General features: G+C 51.5%; 1 protein-coding gene across 1 annotated transcript in view; it reads left to right on the top strand.

The window, feature by feature from the left end:
- Window positions 1-5,110: 5,110 nt before the first annotated feature.
- The window catches only part of LMCD1 (LIM and cysteine rich domains 1), a 34,672-nt gene continuing 14,078 nt past the window's right edge, over window positions 5,111-25,704 (top strand). The window contains exons 1-3 of the mRNA XM_075158578.1: window positions 5,111-5,216; window positions 23,172-23,260; window positions 25,229-25,484. Of these exons, the coding sequence (XP_075014679.1) occupies window positions 5,190-5,216; window positions 23,172-23,260; window positions 25,229-25,484 (372 nt within the window). The 5' untranslated portion in view covers window positions 5,111-5,189. The remainder of the gene's footprint in view (window positions 5,217-23,171; window positions 23,261-25,228; window positions 25,485-25,704) is intronic.

The following is a 25,704-nucleotide window of genomic DNA, read 5'->3' as shown; positions in this document are numbered from 1 at the left end:
AATTCTCTCACTAGAAAACACAGCATAGTTTGCAGTAATCCCTTTAACCATAGCATTAGCTTCTTGATTTGCAGCGCACAAACCTCACCAGCTCACGCAGCCCCCCGGCCGCTGAGGCGGCGGTGGTCCCACCAGCACACGGGGGTCTGCCTGTGACTTCAACTAGTCCACGGCATCTCAAGTATTTACAGTTGTGGGCCATTTCTGTTGTCTCTGGGCCAAACGTTCACTTGCATCAGTCAAGCAGCAGGTCAAGCAGCCCTTTTAAATGAACAGTATCAGCGTGGCTCTGCCCTGGGGCAGAGCAGCATCGGCTGCTCTGTGAGGCTCAGGCCAGCTCTGTCAGCCCAGCGGCACCAGCCTTCTCGTTAGCAGGAAAATTCATTTTCAGCTCCAAGGTTTCATCCCCCTTTCTGCAGCGATGCCTTTTATTTCTTCCCAACAGAGCAGGTCAGCATCAATTCCAGGCAGAAGTTTGGCCCTTTCCTCCATGTGGGATTCCTGAAGAAATCAAGAAATTCCAAAGAAAATCCTTCTGCTCCCCCAGCGCTGCCCCTCGCCCGCCGCGGGGTTCAGCCTGCTCCTGCGCCTCTGGGGTCTTAAGCCCCCCCCCGCAGCCTGGCCCCGATTCCCCAGCCGGGAGCTTCGGGCAGACCTTGCCCCGTGTCACCGCTCCAGCTCCTCGGGGCTCGTCCCGCTCCCCGAAGAAGCCCGAGCAGGGAGAGGGACTGGGTAAGGGCCGGGCGCCAGCACCCGCCCCTGCACACATGCAAGGGCAGCGAAAATGAAGCCGCGGCTCGGGGACTGGTCTCCCTTCAGTCCTTGTGGCTGACGTACATCGTGTGCCCACAAAGCTCCACGTAAGCGTGGAGAGCACCCGCGGCGGGACCCGCCGGGCTGCTGGTGTCCCGGCAGGGCTCCCCTCCCCACGGGCGAGACCTGCAGCGGACCCACAGGCAGACGCACGTGGGCTTGTGCCCGCCGCGATGGCAATCCAGATCCGAGGTCTGGCACGAAGGACTGCGCTGAGCACGCTGCAACCCCCCTGGCGCCGGGGCCGGATCCTGCCAGGGGCTGTGCTGCACAAGCAGGACTGGGTGCCACAGCCGCGGTGAAGGAGGGGACAGGGAAGCTCCGGCCCAGCGAGCTGATCTGGGAAATCATCGGCCAGGAGTTTGTCTTAATTCAGACCGTGCCTGTCCGCACCTCAGCACCCCATGGGCTCCTCTCCTTTTTCACCCTCTTCTTCCCACTTCTGGTGGGTCTCCGCTGCAAGAAGTAAGGCTTTTGAGCTGGGCTTGCGGCTCCAGACGCGGCCCTGGTGCAGGGGCAGGGGGCCGGGCTAGGTGAGCGGCTCCCTCTCTGCCGAGCGCAGCGACCGGTGAGAGCGCGCGGGGTTCGGGACGGGGCAGGGGGACGTGGCCTCCATTCTCCAGGTTCAAAAGTCAGAAGGGCTGGAAAGCGGCTTGCTCCATTCTTCAAAGCCACGGCTGAAACAATACAAGTGGCAGAATATAAATGAGGAATAAAGCTGCAAACTCAACTGTGTTAGACCTTGCAAAATCCATCTTAGAAAGTACAGATTCTGACCTGAGAAATGGGTATTGCTTAAGACGCTTTAAATCATGGGGAGTGATGCACTAGGAGAGACGGCCCTCCGCAGATGACCTAATATGTCTTCTCCTCCCCTGTCCTCAGCGACTCCAATAAACTCCTGACCTTGCAGACCAATAAAGACAAACTCAAAGGAGACGGGAAGTCTGGCTTCACCTTCAGCATCTTGTCAGAAGAAGAGCGGAGCTCTGCTTCGTTCAGAAACGATTACTAATGCCAACCTCTTACTGCCATTATATCAGCTAGCAACTATTTTTTTGCCCGTGGTACAGGCTTCCTGCCTCAGCTGACCCCGAGTGCACTTCAGGAAGCAATAGTCTGGTGACACCTCTGAGGGGATAGTTTTGTCCTGATAAAAGCTGCTGGTGAATCAACAGGAAGCTGAAATCTCTGTTTCTCATAATTGAGCATCTTTCCCCTTTGCCCATTTGTCGGCAATTTATGGGGAATGACTACTGCAGAGATTTAGCTGTGTTTAGTCATAGGATGATTTTGTCTCTTCCTAGCAAAGAGCTAAGTATAGCGGCAGACTCATTATTCAGAGGCCGTCAGTGATAACTGGCGTTGGCATCCTTCCCGAGGCACCGTTTGAGCGGTCGGGTCCTCCTCGGAGCCGACTTTAACTTGCCTTCGCCTCGCCCTGGTTGCACTTTGCTCTGCTTCGCAACCTGCCGTGACGCTGGAGCAGATCTCATCCTGAAAGACAACATGTATGGTTGTTTATTCCTGAGGACAGGCTGAATCATTCAGAAACCTAGAAACTAAAACAGGCACCATCCAGCTTGGCTGAGTTTCCCGTCTCTGAGAGCAGCCGCTATCAGGTGCTTCTCAAGGGATTTCTGAGCATCAGAAATAATCCACCCTGATACGGCATCTCACTCTGGCTATGCTTAGCTATCGCTTGTCATGATTTATTTGTGTTATCATTAGTTACAATTCCAGATGTACTTTATTGTAAATATAAGCATCTAGGATGTTTTTAAATCTTATTCTAATCTTGGTTTTATTATCTTCCAATAGTAAGAAATCATAGAGCCTAATTACGCACTGTGTCAAGCATTGTTTCCATGCTGATGAAGAGCCTTCGCTACACGAGGAGAGCCTGGTCACTGCCCTGGCATCCGGAGCGTGCTGCTGCATATCTTTACAACTGCTATTTAAAACTAAAACCAAGAAACAACTCCCCCCAAACCAGCACTTTTACATGTAACATCTCCCTGCCACATGGATTCGTCACCCACAAACAGATCGCTTTCCCTCCGTGCTTGTCCGAAGCGCGCCTTTCGGCTGCGGGCGGGCGCGGGAGCTGTCGGAGGACCTGCGCAGCTGTCCCTGGGGCCGGGCGGCAGCTCCCCGCGGGGTGCTGGCCCGTCACCCCGCGCCTCGTGGCTCCCAGAAATCCCTTTGTAAGTTCTTTCCTATTTCCCAGGTTGCCACGTGCATGTGTGCGATGGGAAAGTGAGATAATGTCACCCCACTGCCATTTCAAATGTTTCCTGGGGCTGCCAAGCCCTTCACGGCATGGGTTTGAAAAACAATATCCCTGTTCTGTTCCCTCTGCTCGCTCCCAAAATGCCTCTGGAAGGTCAGGTTCAAACACCCTCCCCAGCGGGACTGAATCTCTCCAGAATTTCTCCTCTGCCTTTGCTTTTTAACTCAGATTTTTTTGAGGCTGTTTAAATACCTCTTCTAAAAAACCAGGTATTTGCTCTGCGTGTCAGGGCACATTCCCGCTCTCCGGAGGCTCGCCAGCCCCTGATGCCTTTGGCCAGTTTGCTCTATCAGGCCACTATTACCTACAGGGCTCCATCCCAATTATTTCTCTGGAACAGACTGAATCCCTTCTCCCTGGGCCAGATCCTGGGAGGCATCGACCGCTCAGTCCCGCGCCGGAGAGGGAGAGCCCCCAGCACTACAGGCCTGCAGAGGAGAGCCCGGCCTGCACCAGCTGTAGAATGATGCCATCACTGTCCCTGGGTGATTTTGAGGCATGACTGGAGAATTCAGCGACCCAGCTCCCCCTGAGGCACTGGGCAGATTTATCCCCCTCTGCATGGACCCAGGCAATGCATCCCACGGCTGGAAGCAGCAGAAAGTCCTTATCTTCTTCTGCAGACTGAGGAACCATGTAGGAAGCAAAGCAGAGCATGGCTGGAGCACGAGACAGGAAATAGAGGCGCCTGTGTTGTGTTCCCAGTCTCCTCCCAGTGAGGTACCAGCCTTTGCTGCCATTCACTCATTTTCCTTTCCACATGGCCACTGCAAGTTGTATTCCTTCATTTCAGAAAAGCATATCCAGGTGCTGGGGACAAAATGCAATGTGAGCTCTGACAAACCCTGCCGGGGTCACATGTGGAAGCAGATCAGCAAAAGGGACATAATTAATTGTGAAGCACCCTCAGAAACTGAATTCAGGTCAAAATGAGCCCGGGGTATCTGCTTCCTTTCTCTGCGGGAACTCATGTGAGAAATCTCAGAAGAATGTACCGACGTGTGAGATATTAAATCAACACAAGAGTTCAGGATTTTTTTTTCAAATTACAGTTGTAAAGAGACAGTTCAGTCCTGAGCTGTGATTGTGTTCCCTGCTCCTGGTAGCTCTGCTTTGATCACAGAACATAAGGAGGCAGCTGAATCCTGGTTTCTGTTATTTCAGCACGGGTTTTTCCTGGACTCCGGCACAACGAGGAAGGGAGAACGGTGGGGAACAGTGGCAAGGGGGGAATGGGGCGAGAGAGCGGGGAGCAGGAGCACGTGGAGCCCTCTCACCCTCACCTGCACAAAGGGGCTTTGTGCTGGACCTCCTGCCAAGGCAGGAATGTTTGCTGCAAGCTGTAAAGACAACCCAAAAGGGTCTTTGTACAAAACCCCAAAAGGCAATAGGTGATCATTCAGCGCTTAACATACATTGAAATAGCAGCAGAAACATGGTTTCGGACAGTTTCTTCTGCTAAAAACACTCCACGTGTGTCTCCTGTGATAAACTGCCCCAGCACGTTCCTCTCTGATTTGGGAAATGCTTTTCCCCACGCTTGGTGTCAGCGCCTGGGACAGATGGGCAGCGGGACGGCGGGACAGCGGGACGGCGGGACAGCGGGACAGCGGGACGGCGGGACAGCGGGACGGCCGGACGGCGGGATGGCCCCAGCCCAGCCAAGAAAGGCGACTTGCCTTGAGAGCTGCCAGCTCCCCCAGCCCGGCCAGGCCCGCACACCGCCCGGGTACCCCCAGGCCCCCGGCCCCCTCCCCTCCGCACCCCGCCCGGCCGCTTCGGGGCGGGAACGCCTAAAAACACTATTTTTTTTTATTTTGCCCTCTCTTTTTTTTTAAGCCCCGGGCGCTGCGGCGGGGGCTGCGCTGCCCCGCGCCCCCCGCGCTGCCCTGAGGAGCGGAGGGCCGCGCCCGCGCACACGTGCGCGCGTTAGCCAGCGCGCCCCGCCCCGCCGCACGCCATTGGGCAGGAAAGTTTGTTGCCGGCGGCGGATTGGCGGAGGGCGGCTCGGGGCAGCCGCGGTCGCCAATGAAAGGCGGCGGCCCGGCGGCGCGCCCCGGGCGAGCGGCGGGCGCGGCGCGGGATGGAGCTGAGTCCCGGCGTGCAGAAGGTGGGTCCGCGCCGGCGGGGCCGGGCGCCCGTGGGGGCTCTTCCCCTTCCCTCCTCTCTGGGTGGCCGCCTCGGGAGCCCGGCGGCGGGGCTGCTCGGTACCGGGGAGCGGCTGCGTGTCTGGGAAGGGGCGTTGGGCTGTGCGCGGAGGGACGGGCGCGCACCTGGGAACCGCGGTCACCCGCAGGGCTGTAAAACTTCTTTTTTTCCTTCTTTTTCCCCCGTTATCCCCTCACCTCCTGTCTTCTGCGCTGTACCAGCGGCTGTGCTTGCTGACATGTTTCACTGACCCCGGGGAGGTGCTGAGCCCTCTTGGGTCTGAGTGGGAAACGCTCATCTGGCACCGGGCGTGCGGTGGCAGTTTGCTCCCATTTCTTTCTTTCCTTGCTTGTATTTATGTGGCCTGACTCAAAACTCGCTGGAGTCCTCTGGAGCAAAACTCAGCGACTGTTGTTATACTGGTTTTGAGTAAGGAACTGAAGCAGCAGATGCAAAGAGAAGGAATGTCACAGAGCATGAGTATTGTGTGAGTTATTAAATACTCAGGGTGAAGTGTGGACAAAAATAATCTCTGAAGTACTTAAATTTTTCCTGCGTCTCAGTAGGGCAAATCTAGCTGTGTTGTGGCCACGCAGGCACGTGCTGGGTCTGCCCAACCACAGTGTCCAACGAGGTTTGTTCTTATTTCTATACAAGAAATCTCCTTCAGCAAAGCTTTTGGTGGAAAAGCAACTGTTTGTTGTCTAAATTAGCTTGCATAAGACTCTGACCACTGCTGCTTTGCGCGTGTGTCCTTTGGGGGAGATTGCTTGTCTCCTTTTAGACCCTCTGGAAAATGTTCACTCCTCTTGCTCAGGCTGTCCAAGGCTTGCTTTCCCCAGGAAATCTCTGCCACAGTGTCTTTTGATGAGCAAAAGAACCAGAATAACTGAAACGCCCTCTTGGCATGGCATTAAGCTGTATGGAAGGGATTTTAATTGCTAAATAAAAAATGTGTGGAATGGGTTGCCAGGGAGCAGCTGCTCTTACGACCTTACTTGTTGTACCTTTGTCACTGCATAATTAGGAGATGAGTTAAACACCTAATGTCAGCACTTCTCGGTTTCCACACTGTTGTAATCCCATCTCCTGATGCCAGATGGCCCCGACTGGGCAGTGCTGAGTGCTGTGCCCTGGGACTGGCCTCTGTGGGACTGCCTGGGCACAGGGGCACCTCCAGTCCTTCCCTGGGGGGATGGCACCCTTTGCCATGAACTTCTGTCAGAAATTTCTTGCCAACGCTGTCCTCGGAAATCCCTCCCTGGCTGTCTGGATGGGAAGGTCAGCCTGTCTCTGTTGTCGAGGTGTAGCTCCCTCTATCCCGTTAGGTTTGGACTGTGCCACTGCAAAATATTTGCTGGGTTTTGTGGAAAACTGGATGCTCCTCGCAGGTCACCCTGGGCAGATGTTGGTGTTTGGCAGCGGGGCTTGCTGTCTGTGTCGCAGGCTGGGTGGCCGGGGCTGTGCCCTGCACCGCGCTCCCCTCTGCAGCTCAATGCTCCCGTTCTCTGCATGTCCTGCCTGAAATACCTGATTTTTGGGTGGGACTGAGGGTTCCTCCTTCTCTCCCTCCCCTCCTCCTTCCAGCTCTGCCTACCTTCCCTGTCCCTTGCCGTCGAAGGCAGGCTGCCCAGTGCGGCACTGCGGGGTGACCCTGTCCCTGAGGGGGTGGCCGGGGCTCAGCAATGACCTGCCGGGATGGCCTCCGCTGGTGTCTCATCCCCAGAGACTCGGAGCAAGGTGTCCTCTGCCCGCGGGTCCCTGTTGCTGATAACCCTCAGGCATGTCCATAGGGTCCTGGTTGCCACAGCTTCCGTGGGCTGGGCACCTTTGGATGGCGGCTGGAGGCCTTGGGAAGCTCCTGCCAGGCACTGAGTGGAGATCAATCCTGCCCATGAAAAAGGGTCGGTTTTCACGCTTGCAACTGCAGCTGTGGGTTGTGTGCTGTCTGGGCTGTGGTCAGCCTGTTTTTGTCAGACAGCAGCTCAATTCCTGCCTTGTCCAGAGCGCTGCTCATGGGGCGTGGGGGGCCCGCGTGGGAGGGAGCGGAGAAGCAGGGCTAGGCATGGGCAGCAAGGAGGGCTGAGCAGGTCTGTGCTGTGGAGCAGAAACGCACCCCAGCAAAGCCGTCCCTGCGCTAGACCCATCTCCCAGGAGCTCCTCGGGCATCGCAACAGGGGATGGAGCTGCGAGGCTGCACAGCGGCGTGTCGGAGGGCTTGCAAGGCACCTGAAAGACTTGCAAATGCAGGAACCCTCAAGCCTTTCCAAACCGTGTGGCTGGATCCTTAGCTCCCCTTGGTGGAAGGGTGAAGGACAAGGTGTTGTCTTTAACTGTAATTTCACTAAAATCTGTGAAGGGAATAGCACAAACGGTCTGCAGTGGGAGGGCGTAGTTCTGCTGCGACATCTGCGCACGGGCAGGAGGTGCGCAGGGGCGAGGAGGTGGGATGCCCCGTGTCTGCATAATTCTTCTGACAAGTCGCCTGAACTGGAATCGGGCATGGTAGTATGAAAAAGGAAGGGTCCCGGCTAGTTTGCACTTCAAAAGGGATATGAAATGACATAATAAAAACAAGAAAAAAAAATACAGACCTTGGATCACTCTCTGAATAATACATGTCCAAAGACAAATGGGCGTCTTCGCAGTAGACGGCTGTTTAATTTCCTGAATCAGGAGAAGGGCACTTTTTCTGGGCATGGGGTGGAATACTGTCAAATTTTAATTTGGCTTGGCAGTGTCGCGCAACCAGTTTGAGCAAGTCGGGGAAGGCAAGTCTGGAACTCATTAGGGCTTCTTGCAAAGCCCTGAAAATTTGATTTTCAATCACTGTTGGGTTTAATTATTGTTGATGTCTTGCCTAGTGTATTATGGGATTCTTTCTGAGGAAATTAAAACAGCATGAGTGGGACGGCATTCTGTTTGGCAAATGGGTTGTTTAGATTAAATTCTAAATGGAGAGTTAAAACCCGAAACAAAGATAAAGTGTGATGGCTGGCATTTCGTGCGTTACTGGAGCTGGTTCAGCTGGACTGTGCAGGCAGCAGGCAGCAGGATTTGTGTACTGTTCTCACTAAATTCAGTCCCTTTTTGTCAGGAGAAGAACATAACCCACTAAGCTAAAAGACTGTTCAAAGCCAAGGTAAAGTTTACTCAGTTAATACAAATTTTGGTTCTTTAGCTTTTTCTTTCTTCAGTTCTTTAGCATGGGTTTTTGCAAATATCTGAAGCAGACTGTAGGACAGGAAAAAAGCATCGCTGCTGCTGTGATAAATCAGCCCCAGTGTGCGCAGGGGTCTGGGTGACTCGGGGTCTCGGAGGGAGGCAGAAGCCTCCCTTCTCCATCAGCAAAGTATCCGGACTCTTGAAGACTCCTCTGCATGTATCTGCAGACGTGGATGGGAATGCTATTAAGGATTGGGAACTTGCCCTTTATAAAGTCCAGAAACTTAGAGCTTTTTAAAAAACCTGAGGAATACATTGGAGACCAGGCTTTTCCATTCACTTTTTCATAAACTGTATCCCTTGATCGAGGTGTACAGGATCCTTGGGCTGAACCCCTGGCTGTGTTTTCCTGGCAGCACGGCAGCGCTCGGGCCGGTGGCTGCCTTCGTGGGGGAAGAACCGAGCTCCCAGGTAACGGGGTCACACCCAGAAGCAGTCTTCTGCAGGACGCCTCTGCCAAATCGCTATGCTGTCCAAAACCCCTCTCAAGCAATTTGGGCACGCGGTGATAAAGACGGCAAGCGCCGTAGCTGCAGTGAGCGTGCCTGCAAAGCCGTTGCGTTAGTCGTTTAAACGTGCCAGTGCTCGTTCGTGTATACGCTGTCAGTAGCTGTACAAGCAATTTCATCTCTGCTGTTGAAAGTTGGACCTCAACTTTTAACAATTAGACCACAGAAGGTTATTTATCCCTTGCAGGCTTCTTCCCTGTGCACGATTTCTGGTTACAGTCTCCACTAGCAGAAGTTGAGAGCTTCATTATGAAAAGTGGGTACCTTCTCTGTAAAGCCTCCTCTCGGTGGGCGAGGGGTCTGGTCCCCGTGTCGGTGACAGGTTGTTCTGGCTGATGGCCCGGGGAGGTGTCTGTATTGCCCCGTGTGCCCCTGTTGGGTGCTTGCGGGGCCGAAAGCCCCGCTCCAGGAACAGCGTCCTTGTGTGGGAGCCCAGGGGAGGAAGCGCTGCTGCAGCTGTCGCAGGGAAACAGATGTTGATCTTAATGCAGAAACCGGCTGAGCTCTGGACAAGTATTTATAGATATGAAATCATAAAGCAGCACATGGGTTAAAGAGCTTATTTGGGGACTTGGACTCAGAGCTAAATTGAGTCCCATAAAACACAATTTACAAGTTACAAAATCCCTCTCGTCCTGCAGGGAGGCAGTGTCTGGAGTATTTGTTTAGGCTGAGTTTTTTCTTTTAAAAAGGAAATATTGTATTTCAGCCATTCAGGAAAAGAGGTATTCGGATGTCCTAGCTTGAAGCTATTGCTTCATTTAAAGATGGGGCTCAGACAAAGGGAAAGATTTCAGGGCAGCTATTTGCATTTTTTGGAAGAGCAAGAGTTTCCCAATGCTGGTTACCAGCCTGCCTCCTCATACTCTTAACCATCTCGCCTACTGCGAACCCTTTGACTTCATCCCTTCAGTTACCGAAAGTCTCTGAACTGCTCCAGAGCAGTTATTTCCCTCTGCAATGGAGGACTCTCCTCTTGCTGGGTGTGCTGGTTTTGCACTCCCCTGCACGTTGGTGTCCGTGCTTTCATGAGTCAAATGGAAAGGGCATTAAAAGCAGTTGATACAACTGAAAAGAAGAGCAGCTTTGACTTAATTGCTGACAGGTAAGGCATCATAAATTGTTAATGTGTAGCTCACTAGGTGCAATAGCTCAAACCTGTTCAGGAACAGCTCTTCTGAACTGATCGGAGGCAAGGGAAAGGAAAGCCTGTTCGTCCTCGTCCCGAGGGGTGGGTGATCCGGTGAGTTAAAGAGGCACCAGCGAACAGGAGTGTGTGCTGGCTGGCTCACCTGGAAGCCAAGCAGCACAAATGAAAATACTAGGGAAATGGAGGAGGATGGCTGCGTGGTAGGAAATAAGGAAAATAGAAGGGTTTTTTTCTGCTAGTACGTAATTGTGGATGCTGTTTGCTGTATCTTTCAGACATGCAAAAATACATGCTTCTAGGAAAGGAGCTTTTGCTTTTGCCTGCAATGTTAAAGCCTTGGTTAAGAGAAGCACTGAAGCAGCTGGGTGGCTGTTGTATACAAACTGCTGTGCAAATATCATTATTAATTTCTAGCACAGTCGTGTGTGTCTGTTGGAAGGTTTAAATGCTGGGGGTTGATTGCCTTACCTACTCAGACAATGGGCTAAATTCTGTCAGGATTAGGTTTAAATAGTCTTTGGCAAATTATTCCAGGTAGTGTTTCATTGGGAAGGAACCTGTCACAGGAACATAGGAAAGCAAATTATCATCTTATCAGAGGAACATAGGAAAGCGAATTTGCCCAAAAGCATTGTGGGCGGTTGCCCATGCCCTGCCAGTATTTGAGGTGGCACAGCCCTTCAGCTTCTGCATTAGGGTTCAGGGCATCGCCAGCTACAAAATGAACTTGGACTCACTCATTTGCTCTTTCTGAAGACCTGGAAATGTGTCACTCAAAAGCACCTCACCTTATTTTCCCCCTATATAAGAGGGTAGCTTGTGTCAAGATTATGAAGCTCCAGTGGGAAAAAAAAATCCCCTGTGTTCCTATGGCACGTGCTGCCAAGTCTCTTGGACTACCAAAGAGCACCCACAAGTGCCAGCTCCAGTCTGCAGGAGGACAGCCGGCCGGCTCCTGTCAGCCCTGTGCCTTAATCCGGAGCATCAGGGTAGAGTAACGGAGTAGTGTTTTGCCTAGTTTAAAGTACCTCTCCCGGATTTGGACGGTTGGGGTGGGAACACAGACCTGCAGCCCCAGAGGCTGGTGTGACAACCTCTCAGTAGCTGTCAGAGGGCTGCTGATTTACTGCACCTTTCCTCTTAAGCACTTTGTGCCTAAGCCTTTTTTGTTTTGCGTTCTTGCACAGCCGGATGGGCCTTTTGAGGTTTTGGAGGGGTTTGTGATGGTGGCCAGATCCTTGGAAAACTCGGAGCTGATCCAGTGAAGGTGCAGCGCGGGAAGGACGGGGTGAAGGAGGGGTGGGTGGCCCAGGCGTGCCTCTGCCCTTCCTCTGCTGTGAAATGCCTTTGTGCCCTTGGGCACATCTTCAGCTTGCCTGTCTCTCCTCAGCTGTGAAATGCAAATGGGAGAGCTATCAGAGAGGGTATGTAGGAGGACTAAACCCCTGGCGTTGTACAGAGATTTGATGGAAGCAGCTCCTGAAGTGCAGCATGGCGGTGTGCTGAGGGACCCCGTTCCTGGTGGTAGTTCAGCACCTTCTCCTGGTGCTGGAGGTGGGAAGGACAGAGCTGCTGGCTGAAGTAGTTGATGATTACAATGAGACACTTACCTGAGCACTCTGGAACTCGGCACAGCTGCTGTTTAATTAAATTTGGGTGGGTTCTTCCCATTCCATACACCTACTCACACCTTGGTTTGGTTTTATAATTAAGACCAGGTATCTGAAGTGCTGTCTTGCTTGTGGAAAAATCTATTCATCTTATTTTTCAAAGTTTGCCCTTCTCTTATCATTAATTCACACATTGTTAGTGGAGAAAGGAATGCTGCCAACTATGTGCTCTTGGAAGAGCGAGATATTTGCAGAGGCTCTGGTCCTGTTGTATCCCTGTCATCCTGTAGGTTGGGATCTGGCAGCTCCATTGAAATAGTTTTCTCAGATATCGGTGCCTTTCCCTGGTCTTTATATTGCTACAATAAAAGGCAACAAACTACTTACTCTGCAAAGTTTAATATCAATAAGTGCTTCCCGTATTCCAGATGATACCAACTCATTCACTCATGACTTAAACAAAATCCTATACAGAGAATTTGAGATGAAAGACAGTCTTTTGTAAGTGATGGGTTTTTTTGTGTGAGTGTAGTAATTTGGATAACTGTGCTTGCTCAGAATCTGGCAGGGAAACAAATTGCTTTCAGGTCATGATTACAATAGATGCTTTCTGTCTATAAAAAATGAATCAAGACAATCCTTTGCTGTTCTCAGTCAAAATCATAGTAGTAAGTGTGTATATTGATTAATGCATGTCTAAAAGTAGTTGTTTGCCCTTGCACAGATTTATTCCACCTGCAGACACTGTCAAGGAGCCCCTTCTAAAATCCAGATGGGTTTGTCCAGCACAGCCCTGAGTTTCCCATTGGAGGTAAGCCCTCCTGCCTGGCCTTCAGCAGGTCCAAGCCGTTTTGGACAGTTTTCTTCTGTGCCAGTACTGGGAGTTGGCTCCTGAGCACACCCGAAAGTGGACCTCACCAGACATCAGGTACAGTCAAGGAGGACGTTTGCTGGTCATTAGCAGGAGACAAAAAATTAGCGTAATGCCCAATATGTAAAACTGCTGGACAAGGTCAATGTGCTTCAGGAGTGGCATTCTGCTGCCGTGGCTCTTCTGCTCTGGTGTATCAGTGTCCTTAGTGCTGACGCTGACAAAGTGGAAAGAAGAATCCAAATCCCCGGAGCACCTCTAGAGCTAGTAGATTTTTGTGCTTTAGTTGGTCCAAATGCTTTAGTTTTGACTTCCCCCTCCTCGTTGCATGCAAACTCCCAGGTCGTGTGTGTCTGGGGTGAGCGACACCTCCCTGGGCTGAGAGCGGACTGACGTGTGGGACCGGTGGTGTCAGACCGATGTCACGCCTTGGCTCCGCTTGATAAGCAGAAGCAGCAAACATCTTCCCTGATGAATGGCAGAGTGGTGAAACCAGACAGGGCTCTTGCATGTGAGACTTGGGGAATATCTGTTCCAGAAGAGAGGATGAGCCAAAACAAAGCCGAGGGGACTCAGGCTGAACTCCCTGTCCTCCAGCTGGGACATGGGTATTTCATATCACCCAGGGCTTGTTTGTTGGGTTCCTTCAGCGTCTCACTTAGTGGACTTCCTAATGTGCACTTAAGAAGAGTGAAGTGGGGTGGCATCGCTGGCTGTTGTGCCCTCCCACGCAGAAGTCTGGGGCAGTGCTGGCTCCGACGCTGGCACCCGCAGCGAGCCGAGGCTGAGAACTCTGCTTCTCCAGTCTCTGCCAGCCCTCCGGGTCGGAGGAGCGGCTGCTCCTCTCGCGCCCGAGCAGCACTTGCCCCAGGCTGTGCATTGCACTGGATGCTGAGGGACAACTCCACAAAAGAGCTTTTCGGAACTTTTAGCTCTCCAGTGATGTCTTTCGGGGGTAATTTTTCCCCAAAAGTTTGAGAGGCATGTTTAATGAGAAGCAGGTGATCCCCTTCCTCAAGGAATTTATTAAGAGGTTTTCCAGGATGGGAAAACTATCTAGGAAAATGCTGAGGGAGACAGATTGCCCATCCAAACCATGAATTAAGGTGCTTGAGGCCAAGCTCTTGAAAAGAAGTTTCTGCCATCCAGGAGAGGGTTGATTGGGGCCCTTCTGCATGGCAAAAGGACCTTAACTCAGTATTTTAGGATTCAAAGTAATTACTTGCTTAACTATCTAAACAAAGCTGTGGGTTTTTTGAGGCACACAGCCTTTACTGGGACATTTAGGCTAAGTTTTCAGTGCCTTTAGTGCTTACCTGAAATTCCAGACGATCATGTAGGTTACACCAAAAATGAAGTTTGATGTTTGACGTGCACTTCACTTGCACCCTGTGAATGCAGAGCTTTAGCGGATAGCTCAGCCTTCAGCATCGCTGTGCTGAAATGCAGGTATGTGTTCCTGCCCTTGGAGTGTTAGCAATAACTGCCCTTGCACTTAAATGTATATACAAAAGCTAGTTAAATGATTAAAATCAAAGGGCCTCATTCAAGCAATCACCTGTGAGTTCAGACTTGTTAGATGTGAACATTTTGCCAGCACAGGAACCACTGAAGGGAAAAACAATCTTGGTAATTTGACCAGATAGCTGAGAATCTTATTTCCTCTGGTGCATCTGCTTTTCACCTTGAATTAGGAAATTAAAATAGGAGTGAGACTATTTGATGTGGGTTTCTTGTTAGTTCAGAGTGAATATTACCTGCGCGCTACCTTTACTATATATAGCTATTTGAAACATTGATACCTTATACCAATAGCATACAGAACAGTATGGGCTCAGAAATGGAGTAGTTCTAGTTACCAGAAGATTTGGGGGGGCAGCAGGGAATCTGTTCATTGCTAGCACAACAGTGTCCTGCCTTGCCTTGAATTTAGGGCAATCTCGTAACACCTGCATCTTGGTCTCTGATGGCTCTGTCCCTGCTGCTGGTGCCCTATGGATTTGCAGAGGTCACTGACCCGAGTTCTCGCCCTCGCTGCCCAAGTGAAGTGCTCCGAAGGAGGCTTTGGGTGCGGCCAGGGCAGTGCCCCGCTCCAGCCCAGGGTCTCCCTGGGGCTGGGGGGCTGCGTTGGGTGACCAGCCCCAGGTCACCTGGCACCGGTGGGCTTGCCAGCTCTCTGTGCCGGGGAAGCTCATGCCTCCATGTCTCTGGGCATGCCAGAGAAGCTTTCTCTGGCCATAGCTGATGTTATGTGCTGGTGGTACTTTCAGAGGAGAGTTCAGAAGTCCCTGGCTTTGGTTAAACAGGCTGCTAGGTAGCCCACCCTTCCTGGAGGAGAGGCAACTGCATGTATGCTGGGAAGGGACAGTTGGGTGCAACACATGGTTGTGTAAATACGACAATTACAGCAAATCTGCCCTGCTGCACCCACAATAGGAAGGAAGATGCAACCGAAGAGGCTTTTTATGTGTACTAAGTCTGGCTTTATTCCTGCTTTTAACTAAAACACAGCCCCTTGGATGTGTTAATATTTTGCTGTTGGGCTTGGCTGATTTTTCTCCCGCAGCCTATGTAAATACTGCTTAGCTTTAAGTGGTGGTGGTGTACTTTTCCAGAGCTTGCAGCACTCCCCTTGCTGTGATACAGACACCTCTTCTGTTAGATGTAAACACTGGCACCCTCCAGTTATTGGAAATCCTTAAGGAAGCTGAGTTAGCTCCCTATTGTTATGCAAGCTTAGCTCTATTATAGTCGAATAATGACAACAAATTAATTGCTATCTATCCATATCCCTAAACTTCTCAACAATTCTGCTGAGCAAACTGGTCCCACCCGTGTGAATATCATGACTTTTCCCTTTTTCTTTGTTCAAGTGACTTTCTCAAAGTTAGAGTTGTTAATCTCCAAACTCTGTTGCAGCTGGAGGAACCCCACCCAAAGTGTTCATGTCTCCCTCGGCTTCACTTAAGCTCTCTTCTGCCCTGGCTATGATTTATCAGGGTACGGTATCAAGCGCTGACACTGCGTGAGGGTCTTCCAGAGGCTGCCCAGAGGGGTTTATATTGCACTTGCCGTGGGCGCTGGGGGAGCAGTCTGCCTGCGAGGAGAGGTGAAACGAGGACCTCGGCTCTGAAGAGCTGTTGTGAACTTGTAGTAACTTTTTGGAAACCAGCTTTTCCTCTTCCCTTCCTAAAAAGGAGGAGAAAACATACTTGAGGTAGTTACGTGTCTCCATCGCTGGTTTTAGCCTCCAAATAAGGTGTTGTGCAATAAGTGCTTTCAGGATCCAGAAACTCTGCAGAAGCAGGAGGGCCCCGCTTTGCCAGACCCTTCTGGAGCTGCGGCAGCCGGTCCCAAAAGCCTTCCCGAGGCTGGAGAGCAGCGGGTGACTCATGCAGCAGTGCCGGGGAGGAATAAGGCTCTCATGGGGTGACCCTTCAGCCCCCTCGCGAACCTGCTCTGCTAGAACTTGTGCTCTCTGCTGGCATCTAGCACAGCGAGTCAAAGCAAACGAGTTGAGTCCTGCCTTCCATCCCATCGCTGCGTGAGAAACCAACTCTTGCAGGAGGGTGTATGTTCTCAGCAGCTTTATGGGTCTTCAGCAGTCTTTGATTAATAACCACGTTGGCCAAACTTGCCGAAACTCTGAATTATTTCATGCCTGAGTTCCTCTGAGGATGCAACTCCAGATTCATCTGCCAGCTGGGCTCCTGACACCTCAGCAGCGGCGCGGTGGCCAGTGCTGCTGCTGACCAAAGGGATGTCCTCTTCTGGCCGAAGCTGCCCTGCGTTTTCTTGTGGTACGTGGTGTATGTGCTGCTAATGGTGACACTGGCCTGCTAGGAGGTACCCTGGCCTTTCAGGGTGTTAGTCTGCAGGACTACTACGAACTCTTTTTGTGATTAGACCGAGGTCCCTGTGGACATGCAGAAGAGAGGACTAAAGGTCTTCCAAGGGAGTACGGTCTAAACATCCCTGATCAGATAAGGATCTCCTGACTTAGTTACCATCCTTTTGTTACAGTGACTGATTTAGCAGCTGGAGCTTGCTCCACTTTCCTGTTTCCCCTTGTCTGTCACTTAACCAAGTCCCTTGTCTGTGCTGTGGTCTCATGATGCGTAGCATGCTTCTGCTGGAGGTCAAAACCAATTTATCAAGTCTGTCTTGACCCTGTGCCTTGTGCACAGCCAAAGAGAGATGGTGTAGGAAGCAGCCTGGTCTGGGCAGTCTAATAGCAAAAGAAAAGGATGAAAATTAAGCATCACTGAAAAGCAAGTGCCAGACTCATGGCTGCTTTCCTTGGCAAGTTCTTAGCCAAGGTGGGTGCCTCTGGCTGGGAGGGACCTGCAGGAGTCAGACAGCCCCTCAGGCAGGTGCTTGGCTGCATTAGGTGCTGCTCTGCTGTTACTCTGCTTGATTCCCCTCGTGTATCAAACTCATTAAGGTCATAAAGGAAAGCAGAATATTGCTATGGGTTCTCGTGGCACTCGGTGGGTTAATCTGTGTGTTACGGGTGTTCAGTGGGACTTCGTGATTCTGCAAGGACCTGAGATAAACCAACCTCTCTGCAAAAGCAGCTATTAGCGGAGGATGCTAGCTTTCCCTAATTGGCCTTCTTGTAAGCTCTGAAAATTCTATATGGACATTAGTTTTCTTCTACTCAGTACTTAATAAAACAATTGGGTCTCATGGGATGTGTCCCAGGAGCAGGGTGCTGGAGCCACCCTGTACTTCTGAGGCTGCACAAAGCGATGTTAAATACATCCAAGGCACGTTTTTCCTTACTGTACAGTACGTCAGCCCGCTCATCACTGCCTGCAGGAGGATCTCGGCAGCCATCCTGCTACTGATCCTTTTGGCAGCTTTAGACCGGGTGTGCGGAGACCACAAAACCGTGACAGCTAACGGGGCTCTGTGAACATATATCTTCAGTTATACATAAGAGGGAGAGTACTTATGTAGCTGCAACTCCAGAAGGGAGGAGACATTTCTGGGGGCCTGTGCTTATGATAGCTGGTGTGTCTGAGCACTGGCAGGTCTGAGTTTGGCCCAGTTGTGGTCTAGAAGTTTGGCCCATTTGCCTGTAGCGTTAGTCTGGGCATGGCATGGTTGGTCCTAGAGGAGCATTCACTGGGAAACACCTACCTTAGTCTGAAGTCTCCACTTTGTGGATGTACTAAATCTCTGGCACTGAACTGGTTGTGAGGAGAGTGGAAAGAAGCTTCCACTTCTTGGAAGGACTTTCAAGTTGTGTGGATGTGAAAACAGTGTTTTCTCCATGTGCCATTGAGGACAGTCCCCTCACAAGAAGCTCAATTGTCAAACTAGCTTCAGCAGACCCTTTGGCACAGGGTCATTGGCCAAGGTGTGCTGGGCTGATCAGAGAAAACTGATCCAGAAAAACTTTCTGAAGTCTCAGCTGAACTGTGAATGGAGCAGGTTGGTGGAGTTGGACTCTGACCTGCTCGTAACTTCTAACCAGGGGTCCATGTCACCAGACCTGCCTTGGAAGCTCAGTGTTCCTTTCCAAAGGAGTCCTCAAACTCTAAACCAAGACGGATTTGCGTGTCACTTGTGCGTTATAGGCTTTCTATTTTCCAACCATTGAGTGAACTTACCAGTGTCTAGGATGGCCCTGCCTTTGGCCAGTAAAATAGTGAACCATGGTATTACTAGTGTATTCCTGAGATTGTTCAGAGATGTGTTTGTGGGTAAAATGGCCTCAATTTCCTATCATTTCACTACCTAAGAATTTCCTCTGCACTGACTTGCTTTCTTTCTTTTAATAGCAAGAATGCTATAAGACAAAAAAGTCAAAACAGAAGTCTTAAGATGCATTGTATATCTAGTCATGGTGAGCAGAATTTGCTTTTCTTCCAAGCAGTTTGTTGACACAGGCTTTTTTTAAAAGCATTACAAATGTCTTCGAACTCTTTATCTTAAACTTCAGTATCTCCTTGTTTAACACTGCAGTTCCCAAATGGGCTTGGGCATAGGTGGAGTCTAAGGTAGTTGGGGAGCATTTGTTTCGCATTATCGTACAGGGTTTGGGTTTTTTGCGGTGTCTTATGTGTCTCTTTTCTTAAAGAAATCTCCTTTTATGCATATTTGAGGAGCTGGAGCGGAGCTGCGAGGAGAAGCTCCATATCTGGGCAGGAAGTCCTGCTGACCAGGCAGCCCGAAAAACAGGCAGCGATGCCTGTTATGTTTGGCCCCTGCACAGTGGTGGAAATGAGTGGCTCAAACCTCCCTCCACTTCTGAGGGAGCGAGGAATAACGCTGCCCTCCGAATACAGGGATGTGGCTGTGCTTCCAGTCGTGCCGAGGAGACGCTGCCCGGCGGGGTCTGAGCTCGCAGGGGAAGGCGATGCAGCGGTCGGTGGGTAAGTGCCCCGTCCCCATGCGGAGGGGGCTCAGGTCCGTTTGCCCAGGCTGCTCCTGCTGCCCTGGCGAGGTCTGCTGTGTCACAGGGATGTCCCCGAGGCTTCACGGGGCCACCCGAGCTGCCCTGAAGGCAGTGGTGGGGATGAGCTGCCGTCCCAGCGCCTTCCCCTCCTGCTGGAGACCTGCACCTCCGAAGGCAGGGAAACCTGAGGAAACATCTCAGGAGCCACGTGTTGCCTTGAAGAGCCTCTCAATTTTTGCATCGTTTCCCCCGTATGTTTCCTATAGCTTCAGACTCGCAGCTAGCTTGCATGGTGAGGAGCGGTGAGTCACTGCAAGCAGGAGTTTCCAAGGAGATCTGGAGCTCCTGGTTGCAAAGGCATGTGGTCTGGTCCTGGCTAGAGCAGTGCACAAATGGGAGGGCTGGCGACTAGGTCTTCTGCGCATGTCTAAAGCTGTATGTGGCCAAAGATCAGGGCTAGGACTTGTTTAGTTTTGTCTTTATTAAATGGATGATCAGCTTTTGTATATCCCAAAGGCCAGGATCACTGGTTGATGCCAATGGGTTTGTTCTTCAAGTGGAACAATAAAGGCAGTTTAAGATAAGAGCTGAGGCTTTGCTGTGTTAAGTGTGATCCGTTTTACTGTTTGGGCTGAGACACCCTAGGCGTTCAAAAGCAATTCCCGGGGGGCGGGCAGAGGTGCCGTGGCGGATCAGCGGGTGGAAGGGTGCAGCCTGCCTCCCTTGGGCTGGTCCGGTAAGCCTTGCAGAGATGGCCGGTGCCGCAGGGTGCCCCTTGGGTCGGAAGCACTCGTGGGACGTGTCCGTCCCTCGGAGAGCGGGCTGCTCAGTCCGTTTGACCCCAGCTCTGCCAGCTGTTAGGCTGCGGGATGCTCGCCCTGCCCTTGGCAGCGGCAGTCACGGCCAAGGCATTGTGTGGCAGCATTTGGAGTCAGGTAGGTGTCTAAGACAGATCCAGCAGCCTGGACACAGATCTCCAGCTGACTGGGGTGATGGGTAGTGCCAGCCTGCTCTGGAGAGTGTTCTGGAGAGTGCTGATTCATAGGCGGTAACTTCCGTGGGGTTCAGGTTGAGTAAAGAGCAGTTAACCTCTGTTAAACTTGGACCTGGGACATGAAGCAGAAGTTGCATTTGGACAAGCAGAACAAATTACCAGGTTGAATAAATTACCAAGAAGGGGTCTTGTTAACATTTCGCTAAAGTGAAATGCTGGGTTTATGTATCGGTGTGGAGGTGCCAGGCTGGTGGCCCCCCAATGACTGTGAGTTCCTGCACTGACACTTGGACTCTGAAGCACCAGGCTGTCATCTTGGGGTGTCACATGCTGGTTCTTGCTACTGACAATGCTTTTCCCTTTGCTTTCCTCCTTGTATGTAATGAAATTTCTCCAAATTAGTTTATGTAATCCAGATGTTTGTATTTTAAATAAACAACCATTCATAGTCCCTTGCCTATTCTCAGCTTCTGTCTGGCTCATTAAGATCAGAGTCAGTAAAAAACCCTGTCAGTTAGTAGATATCTAGCGCACAGTTCCAGAACTGGCAAGCTTGTAAGTGGTCTGTGCTGGAAACTTAAATGTCTATTTGTTCTGGAGAGCTGGCACATAGCTGAAGAATCAAAAATGTCCTATTTTTCTCGATATTAGAGGCAGGGGGGAGCCTGTGTGCATACGTTAAGACCATTTTTAAGATGTATTTTTATGAATTCCCAGGGTGAGAGGTCCTTTCACTGGCTTCAAAATATCTGGAAAACTGCAGGTGAAAAATGAGGTGGAAACTACAGGTGAAAGCCGAGGCACGAATGAAATAGCAGTGCCTTGGGCAAAGTGAGCTGAAATGGGCCATTTCATACCCTTTGGGCTGCGTTTCTCAAGGATGAGCAGCCTTGTATGGGGCCTTAATTCTCACAAAAAAGCATGTAAAGGCTTGTACTCTACCTTAAAATTGGCAGTGTCTGACCATTTCTAGAACCATCTATTCATAAAAGCTTTGTCCTTATTAGCAACACTAGGTTTTCCAAGTAAATTAAGTCTTTCCTAACTGAGTGCCATCAAGGAACCTTTTCCTCTTGAAGGCTGCAGAACATGAGTTTGAATGTTGGAGGGGACCTCGGGGTGCCCCAGGTCCCTGCGGGAGCTTTGAGGAGCCCGGGGGCTGGCGCTGGACGCGGGACGGGTGGATGCGGCAGGGAGCAGGAGGAAGGAGCGGCTGCCAACGTAACCACCAGCTTTGCATCCCAGCGGAGCTGCGGGGCCCGGCGCTGCTGGGCAGAGCTTAGGGCTGGGCACCAGCTAAGCCGCTGCCTGCGGTGCCCGGCCACCCGTGCAGGGTCCCTGCAGAGCCTCCTCAAAGGGAATTTATTTTTTTTAACCACACAGAGCGCTGCAGGGTGAAGGAGCTGAGCACGTTCTCCCAAACCCACACTTTAAAACCGACCTCTGTTCTTTTGCTGCTATGGATCCCTCCGTTTGAAAATAGGTGTTGGCAAGGATGGCCTCTGCCCATGCTGGTGTAGAGCTGGGGAGCGCCGTGCCCTTGCTGTGGGGGGCACGGGACGGGGCTGGCAGGGGGAGCAGGGGATGAGGGCTGCGGAGCGGGGAGAGGAGCTGGGGCCGGAGGAGGCGTAACAATATTCATTTAAATAGCGCATGATCTTGTAATGAAAGACTATCATAACACAGAAAAACACATGGACTAGATTAAGGTTGTATAGGCAGGCAACACCCTTCTCCAGCATTAGAAACCTCTGCAGCCTCAGCTGTTCTTCTGATGGGCTCTAAATGTGTATGCACAAATGAAGAGTCAGTGCCTGGAACTAGTTTGTATTTCGAGAGAGATTAAAGATCTTCTACAAAACTTGATGAACGGGAGCAAGCACCAGAAAGGGCATGGTGGAATGAGATCTGTATGTGTCAAGCCTTAACAGAAAATGCAGGCTGCGAGGTCCAGAGCGGTCAGAAAACTGCAAGAGACTGACACTTTATAATGCTTCTTGAGGACCGAAAGTGTGAGGGTTTTGCGGAGGTGGATGACCACCCTGCAGTTTAATCTGACTGCACAGGGTCAGCTCTGCTGAGATGGGCGAAGCTCCCGTGATGCTGCCACTGCTTCTGCCGGGTGTCCTGGGGGTGGGACTGGCCTTGTTTTCCTTAGCCCATTTTACAGGGAACAAATGCCTTTCAGACAGGAGCATGCAAGTTTCTGTAAAAACAACCAGGCTGAGATAAATTCAGTGTCCCGAGGTGTCAGTTCTCCCTGATGCTTCCTGCAGTACTTTGGTTTTGTCTCCCATCGTGCCCTCCTGCATTCTTCACATTCAAAAAGCTGTGTTTGATAAATCCATGTCGCAGACACTAAAATAGGTTTATTTTCAATGTTATTGGCTCCTGTTGTGGTTTTTTGCACTTGTTGCTCTCCTGTTGGGAGGTTATTAGGACCGTCTCTGTACAGCAGTCAGCCCCCATGTATTTAAGTGACTTTCTTCTGGTTTTGGTGAGCAGCAGAAAGCTCAGCACAACCACAGCCCTTTCCCCCCCCCCCCCCCCCCCCGTCTTTCCTCCCTGGAGCCTTTCTCTGCCATGTTTCCTGTTCACCGTGGAAACCACCCGTAAAACCCAGCACCAGAGGCGTGGAAACATGCCACGTTCCCAAAATACACTTGAGCCCCTGTAGAAAGGCCGAGGAGGTCCAAGCTGCAGTAAAGCAAGTTTAGCATCAGGTCATGGCAATGCACCTCCAGGTCTCACTGCATGAAATTTCTGACTTGCACAGATTCATATGTAATACAGAAGCTGAATCAAAATAACGCCTTAATGAGACCGAAGGCCTCTGTGTACGAGATTAAGGTGGCTGCCCAGTGTGTGTGCATGTGCACTGTTCGATGTGCCATCTCCCCCATGCGTCCCAGACATGCCATCTTCGCTCACTTTAAGGTGAAAACCTTCGTCCCAAACATCCCTGCTCAAACTTGTAGCAGGTCTGCACGAACAGTGGTCAAATGGCATTTGAGAGGTTTGAGGCTTCACAGGACGTAAGGCACGGCTGAAGAAGTCAGCATCTGAAGGGCAAAACTCAATATCAGTACCCTAGTCTCGGGTGATCTTTGAGGATAAAGCCTTTCCAACTCTGGTGTCCTGTCCTTTTCCAGATGTCGGTGAGCCAGCCGCAGGCGGGAAGAGGTGTGCCTTGTTTACGCTGCAGAGGGACGTGCACGGGCTTCGAGCCGCATTCTTGGAGGTAAGGTCTTGGCCGTGATGGGCCCTGCCCCGACACTGTCCGTTTGGTCCTGTCCGGTGACTTTGAGTGCAAAGAAGAACTGCAGAGCCCTTGAGTGGTGTTGGGAGGTGCAGAGAGGACACGCTGGCTGGATAGGACAACTGCTGAGTTGAGAAGATGCTCGTGCTCCCTGCTCTCCATCCCCCTTCCCTCACTGGTCCTGCTCTCATTTTTTGAGCTAAAATCTCATCCACAGATGCTTAAACCAAGCTGAGACTCTCATGCTTTTCCTAACATTGCCTGCTCCCTGGGAGTTGAGACTATCTCTGCTAGGTTGGGCGCAGGTCTTGGCAGCGCGCTGTGGCTTGGGAAGAGGAGAAAGCGGGGGTGAGAGATGGCCCAGCCTGCAGAAGGGTCTCACCTGCCCTGGGGCCGTCCCTGGCACAGCCCTGCGTGGTTGGTGCTGTTCAGTGGGACGCTGGGACGGAGCACGGTGCCCAAGCTGCTGCACGCTGCGCTCAGCGCGAGGCACCCGATGCCCTGCGCAGCGTGTGCGCTGGGGCACGGATCCTCTGCCGGCTGCACACTGGCTTCCCAGCCCGGATTGTCTGGAAATGAGTTAGTGAAAGCAAGCGTCTCCTTGCTTGCTTTGGAGGCAGGGAAATGCTGACCCAAAGGATAATCCTGTGCCATCGGAAGGAGTTGTGCCGACTGCCTGGCTGTCACCCTCGTCCTTGAGGGCGAGCGTGGGTGCAGAGCTGGCGGGGTGGAACAAAGCCCCGCTGGCACGGGCTCGGTGCTGCGTCCCCCTCGGCAGCACCGCGGTGGCTGTTGCTGCTGGCTGTCCTGGGCACCCTGATGGCTGAAATGCTATGCTTGGTGCCAGAAACATCTTGGTGTTTGATACTTTATTTTCAGTTTTTCCTCTTAAAAACGCTGATGTAGGTAAATAGCTACCAGTATCCGTAGCTGGTGGGAGCTGACCAGTACTGCGTGTTGGGCTCTGGGCAGGGGCCGTGCTGCTGCCCTGCCCTACCTGCACACTGAAATGGGAGAAACAAAGGGGGCTTTGAATGGAGGGGAGCTATCCAGATATCACTAATTAAACAAGAACTAATGCCCTCTGAGGTTGTCTTGCAAAACACTAGACTCTTTATGTGAGCCTGGAGAATTCCTGTTTGCTGTGGGCTGGGCCCTGCTGCGGTGGTGCACAGGAGCCTGCAGCTCTGCTGCCTGTGCTGCTGAAATGCTTCAGGGGGCTTCACAATGGTGGCATGTAATCACGTCCTGCAGCCTTCGGTTCCCAATTTCAGTACCTCAGCTGCGTGGAAATCCAAACTTTAAAACACTCATTTGGTTGAATTGCTACTTTTTTTGATTGACTCAATTAAAGGCTGGTTTGAATAATACTTGTTCCAAGATCCTGCTGAAACACTCGAGGTTGCATCAGAGTTAGTTTGTCCTTTTGCTATTAGCATTTGATGGAAAAGCTGGCCAGTAGAGAGTGGCCTTATAGAGTTATCTTTATGACTTATAGCCATTATAATTAGAATGATAGATACTTAAGTATCAATTCTTCTTTTAGCAGTCACTTTTTTAATGGCATGTAAAGCTTCGTAAGAGGTGAGGCTAGCGCTCGGCTGTTGGAGACTGGTGAGGGTGGAAGATTTAGTGATGCTTGAAGGGGTTTTGAAGCAGCTCCGCGCGGCGGGTGGGAGGCAGCAGTCCATCAGTGCTGCAGCAGCTGCTTTTGCGTGGGGACAGCACTTAGGGGTTTGCAGCTTTCTGCTCCGTGCCGCTGCCGACCCCTCTGGGATGAATTCAATTCCCATGTGCAGCTCAGGCCACGGGAGTCTTATTTAATGCTATAACCCTGGTCTGTGCTTACCTTTGAAAGAGGCTGATGCTCGGTGGCTCAGCCATCGCATGATCGCGTGCCTCCCATGGCCCAGCTCGCGTCGAAAGGATGATCTTGCTTGTCACCCACAGGAAAATCTGCAAGTCATGCAAATGCAGCCAGGAGGATCACAGCCTGAGCTCGGACGTGGAGGACGACCGGAAAATTGGGCGCCTGCTGTCAGACTCCAAGTACGCCACGCTCACCGCCCGGGTGAAGGGCGGTGACGGCGTTCGCATTTACAAAAGGAACCGCATGATCATCACCAACCCCATCGTCTCTCGGAAAGACCCCACCTTCGACACCATCACGTACGAGTGGGCTCCCCCGGGGCTCACCCAGAAGCTGGTAAGACCATCCACGGCACGTTTGGCTGGTAGTTGTGTTGCTTAATGGAGAACATAACTCGGCTCTGGAATAAAGTTATCGGGGAAAACAGTAAAACATATGGTTTGCCTCGCAGAGCAAAAATGTACGTAACACTTTGTATTTTGGAAAACTGCGTAAATAACCAGAGTAGGTAGGAGAGGGGAATGGATTGCCTTTGGGTTTTTATAGGTTTGCTTAC

Source organism: Calonectris borealis, chromosome 10 (assembly GCF_964195595.1).
Source record: "Calonectris borealis chromosome 10, bCalBor7.hap1.2, whole genome shotgun sequence".
In the NCBI taxonomy this organism is placed as follows: Eukaryota; Metazoa; Chordata; class Aves; order Procellariiformes; family Procellariidae; genus Calonectris; species Calonectris borealis.
Note: the sequence above shows the minus strand (reverse complement) of the source record. Positions and strands in the feature narration are given on the sequence as shown.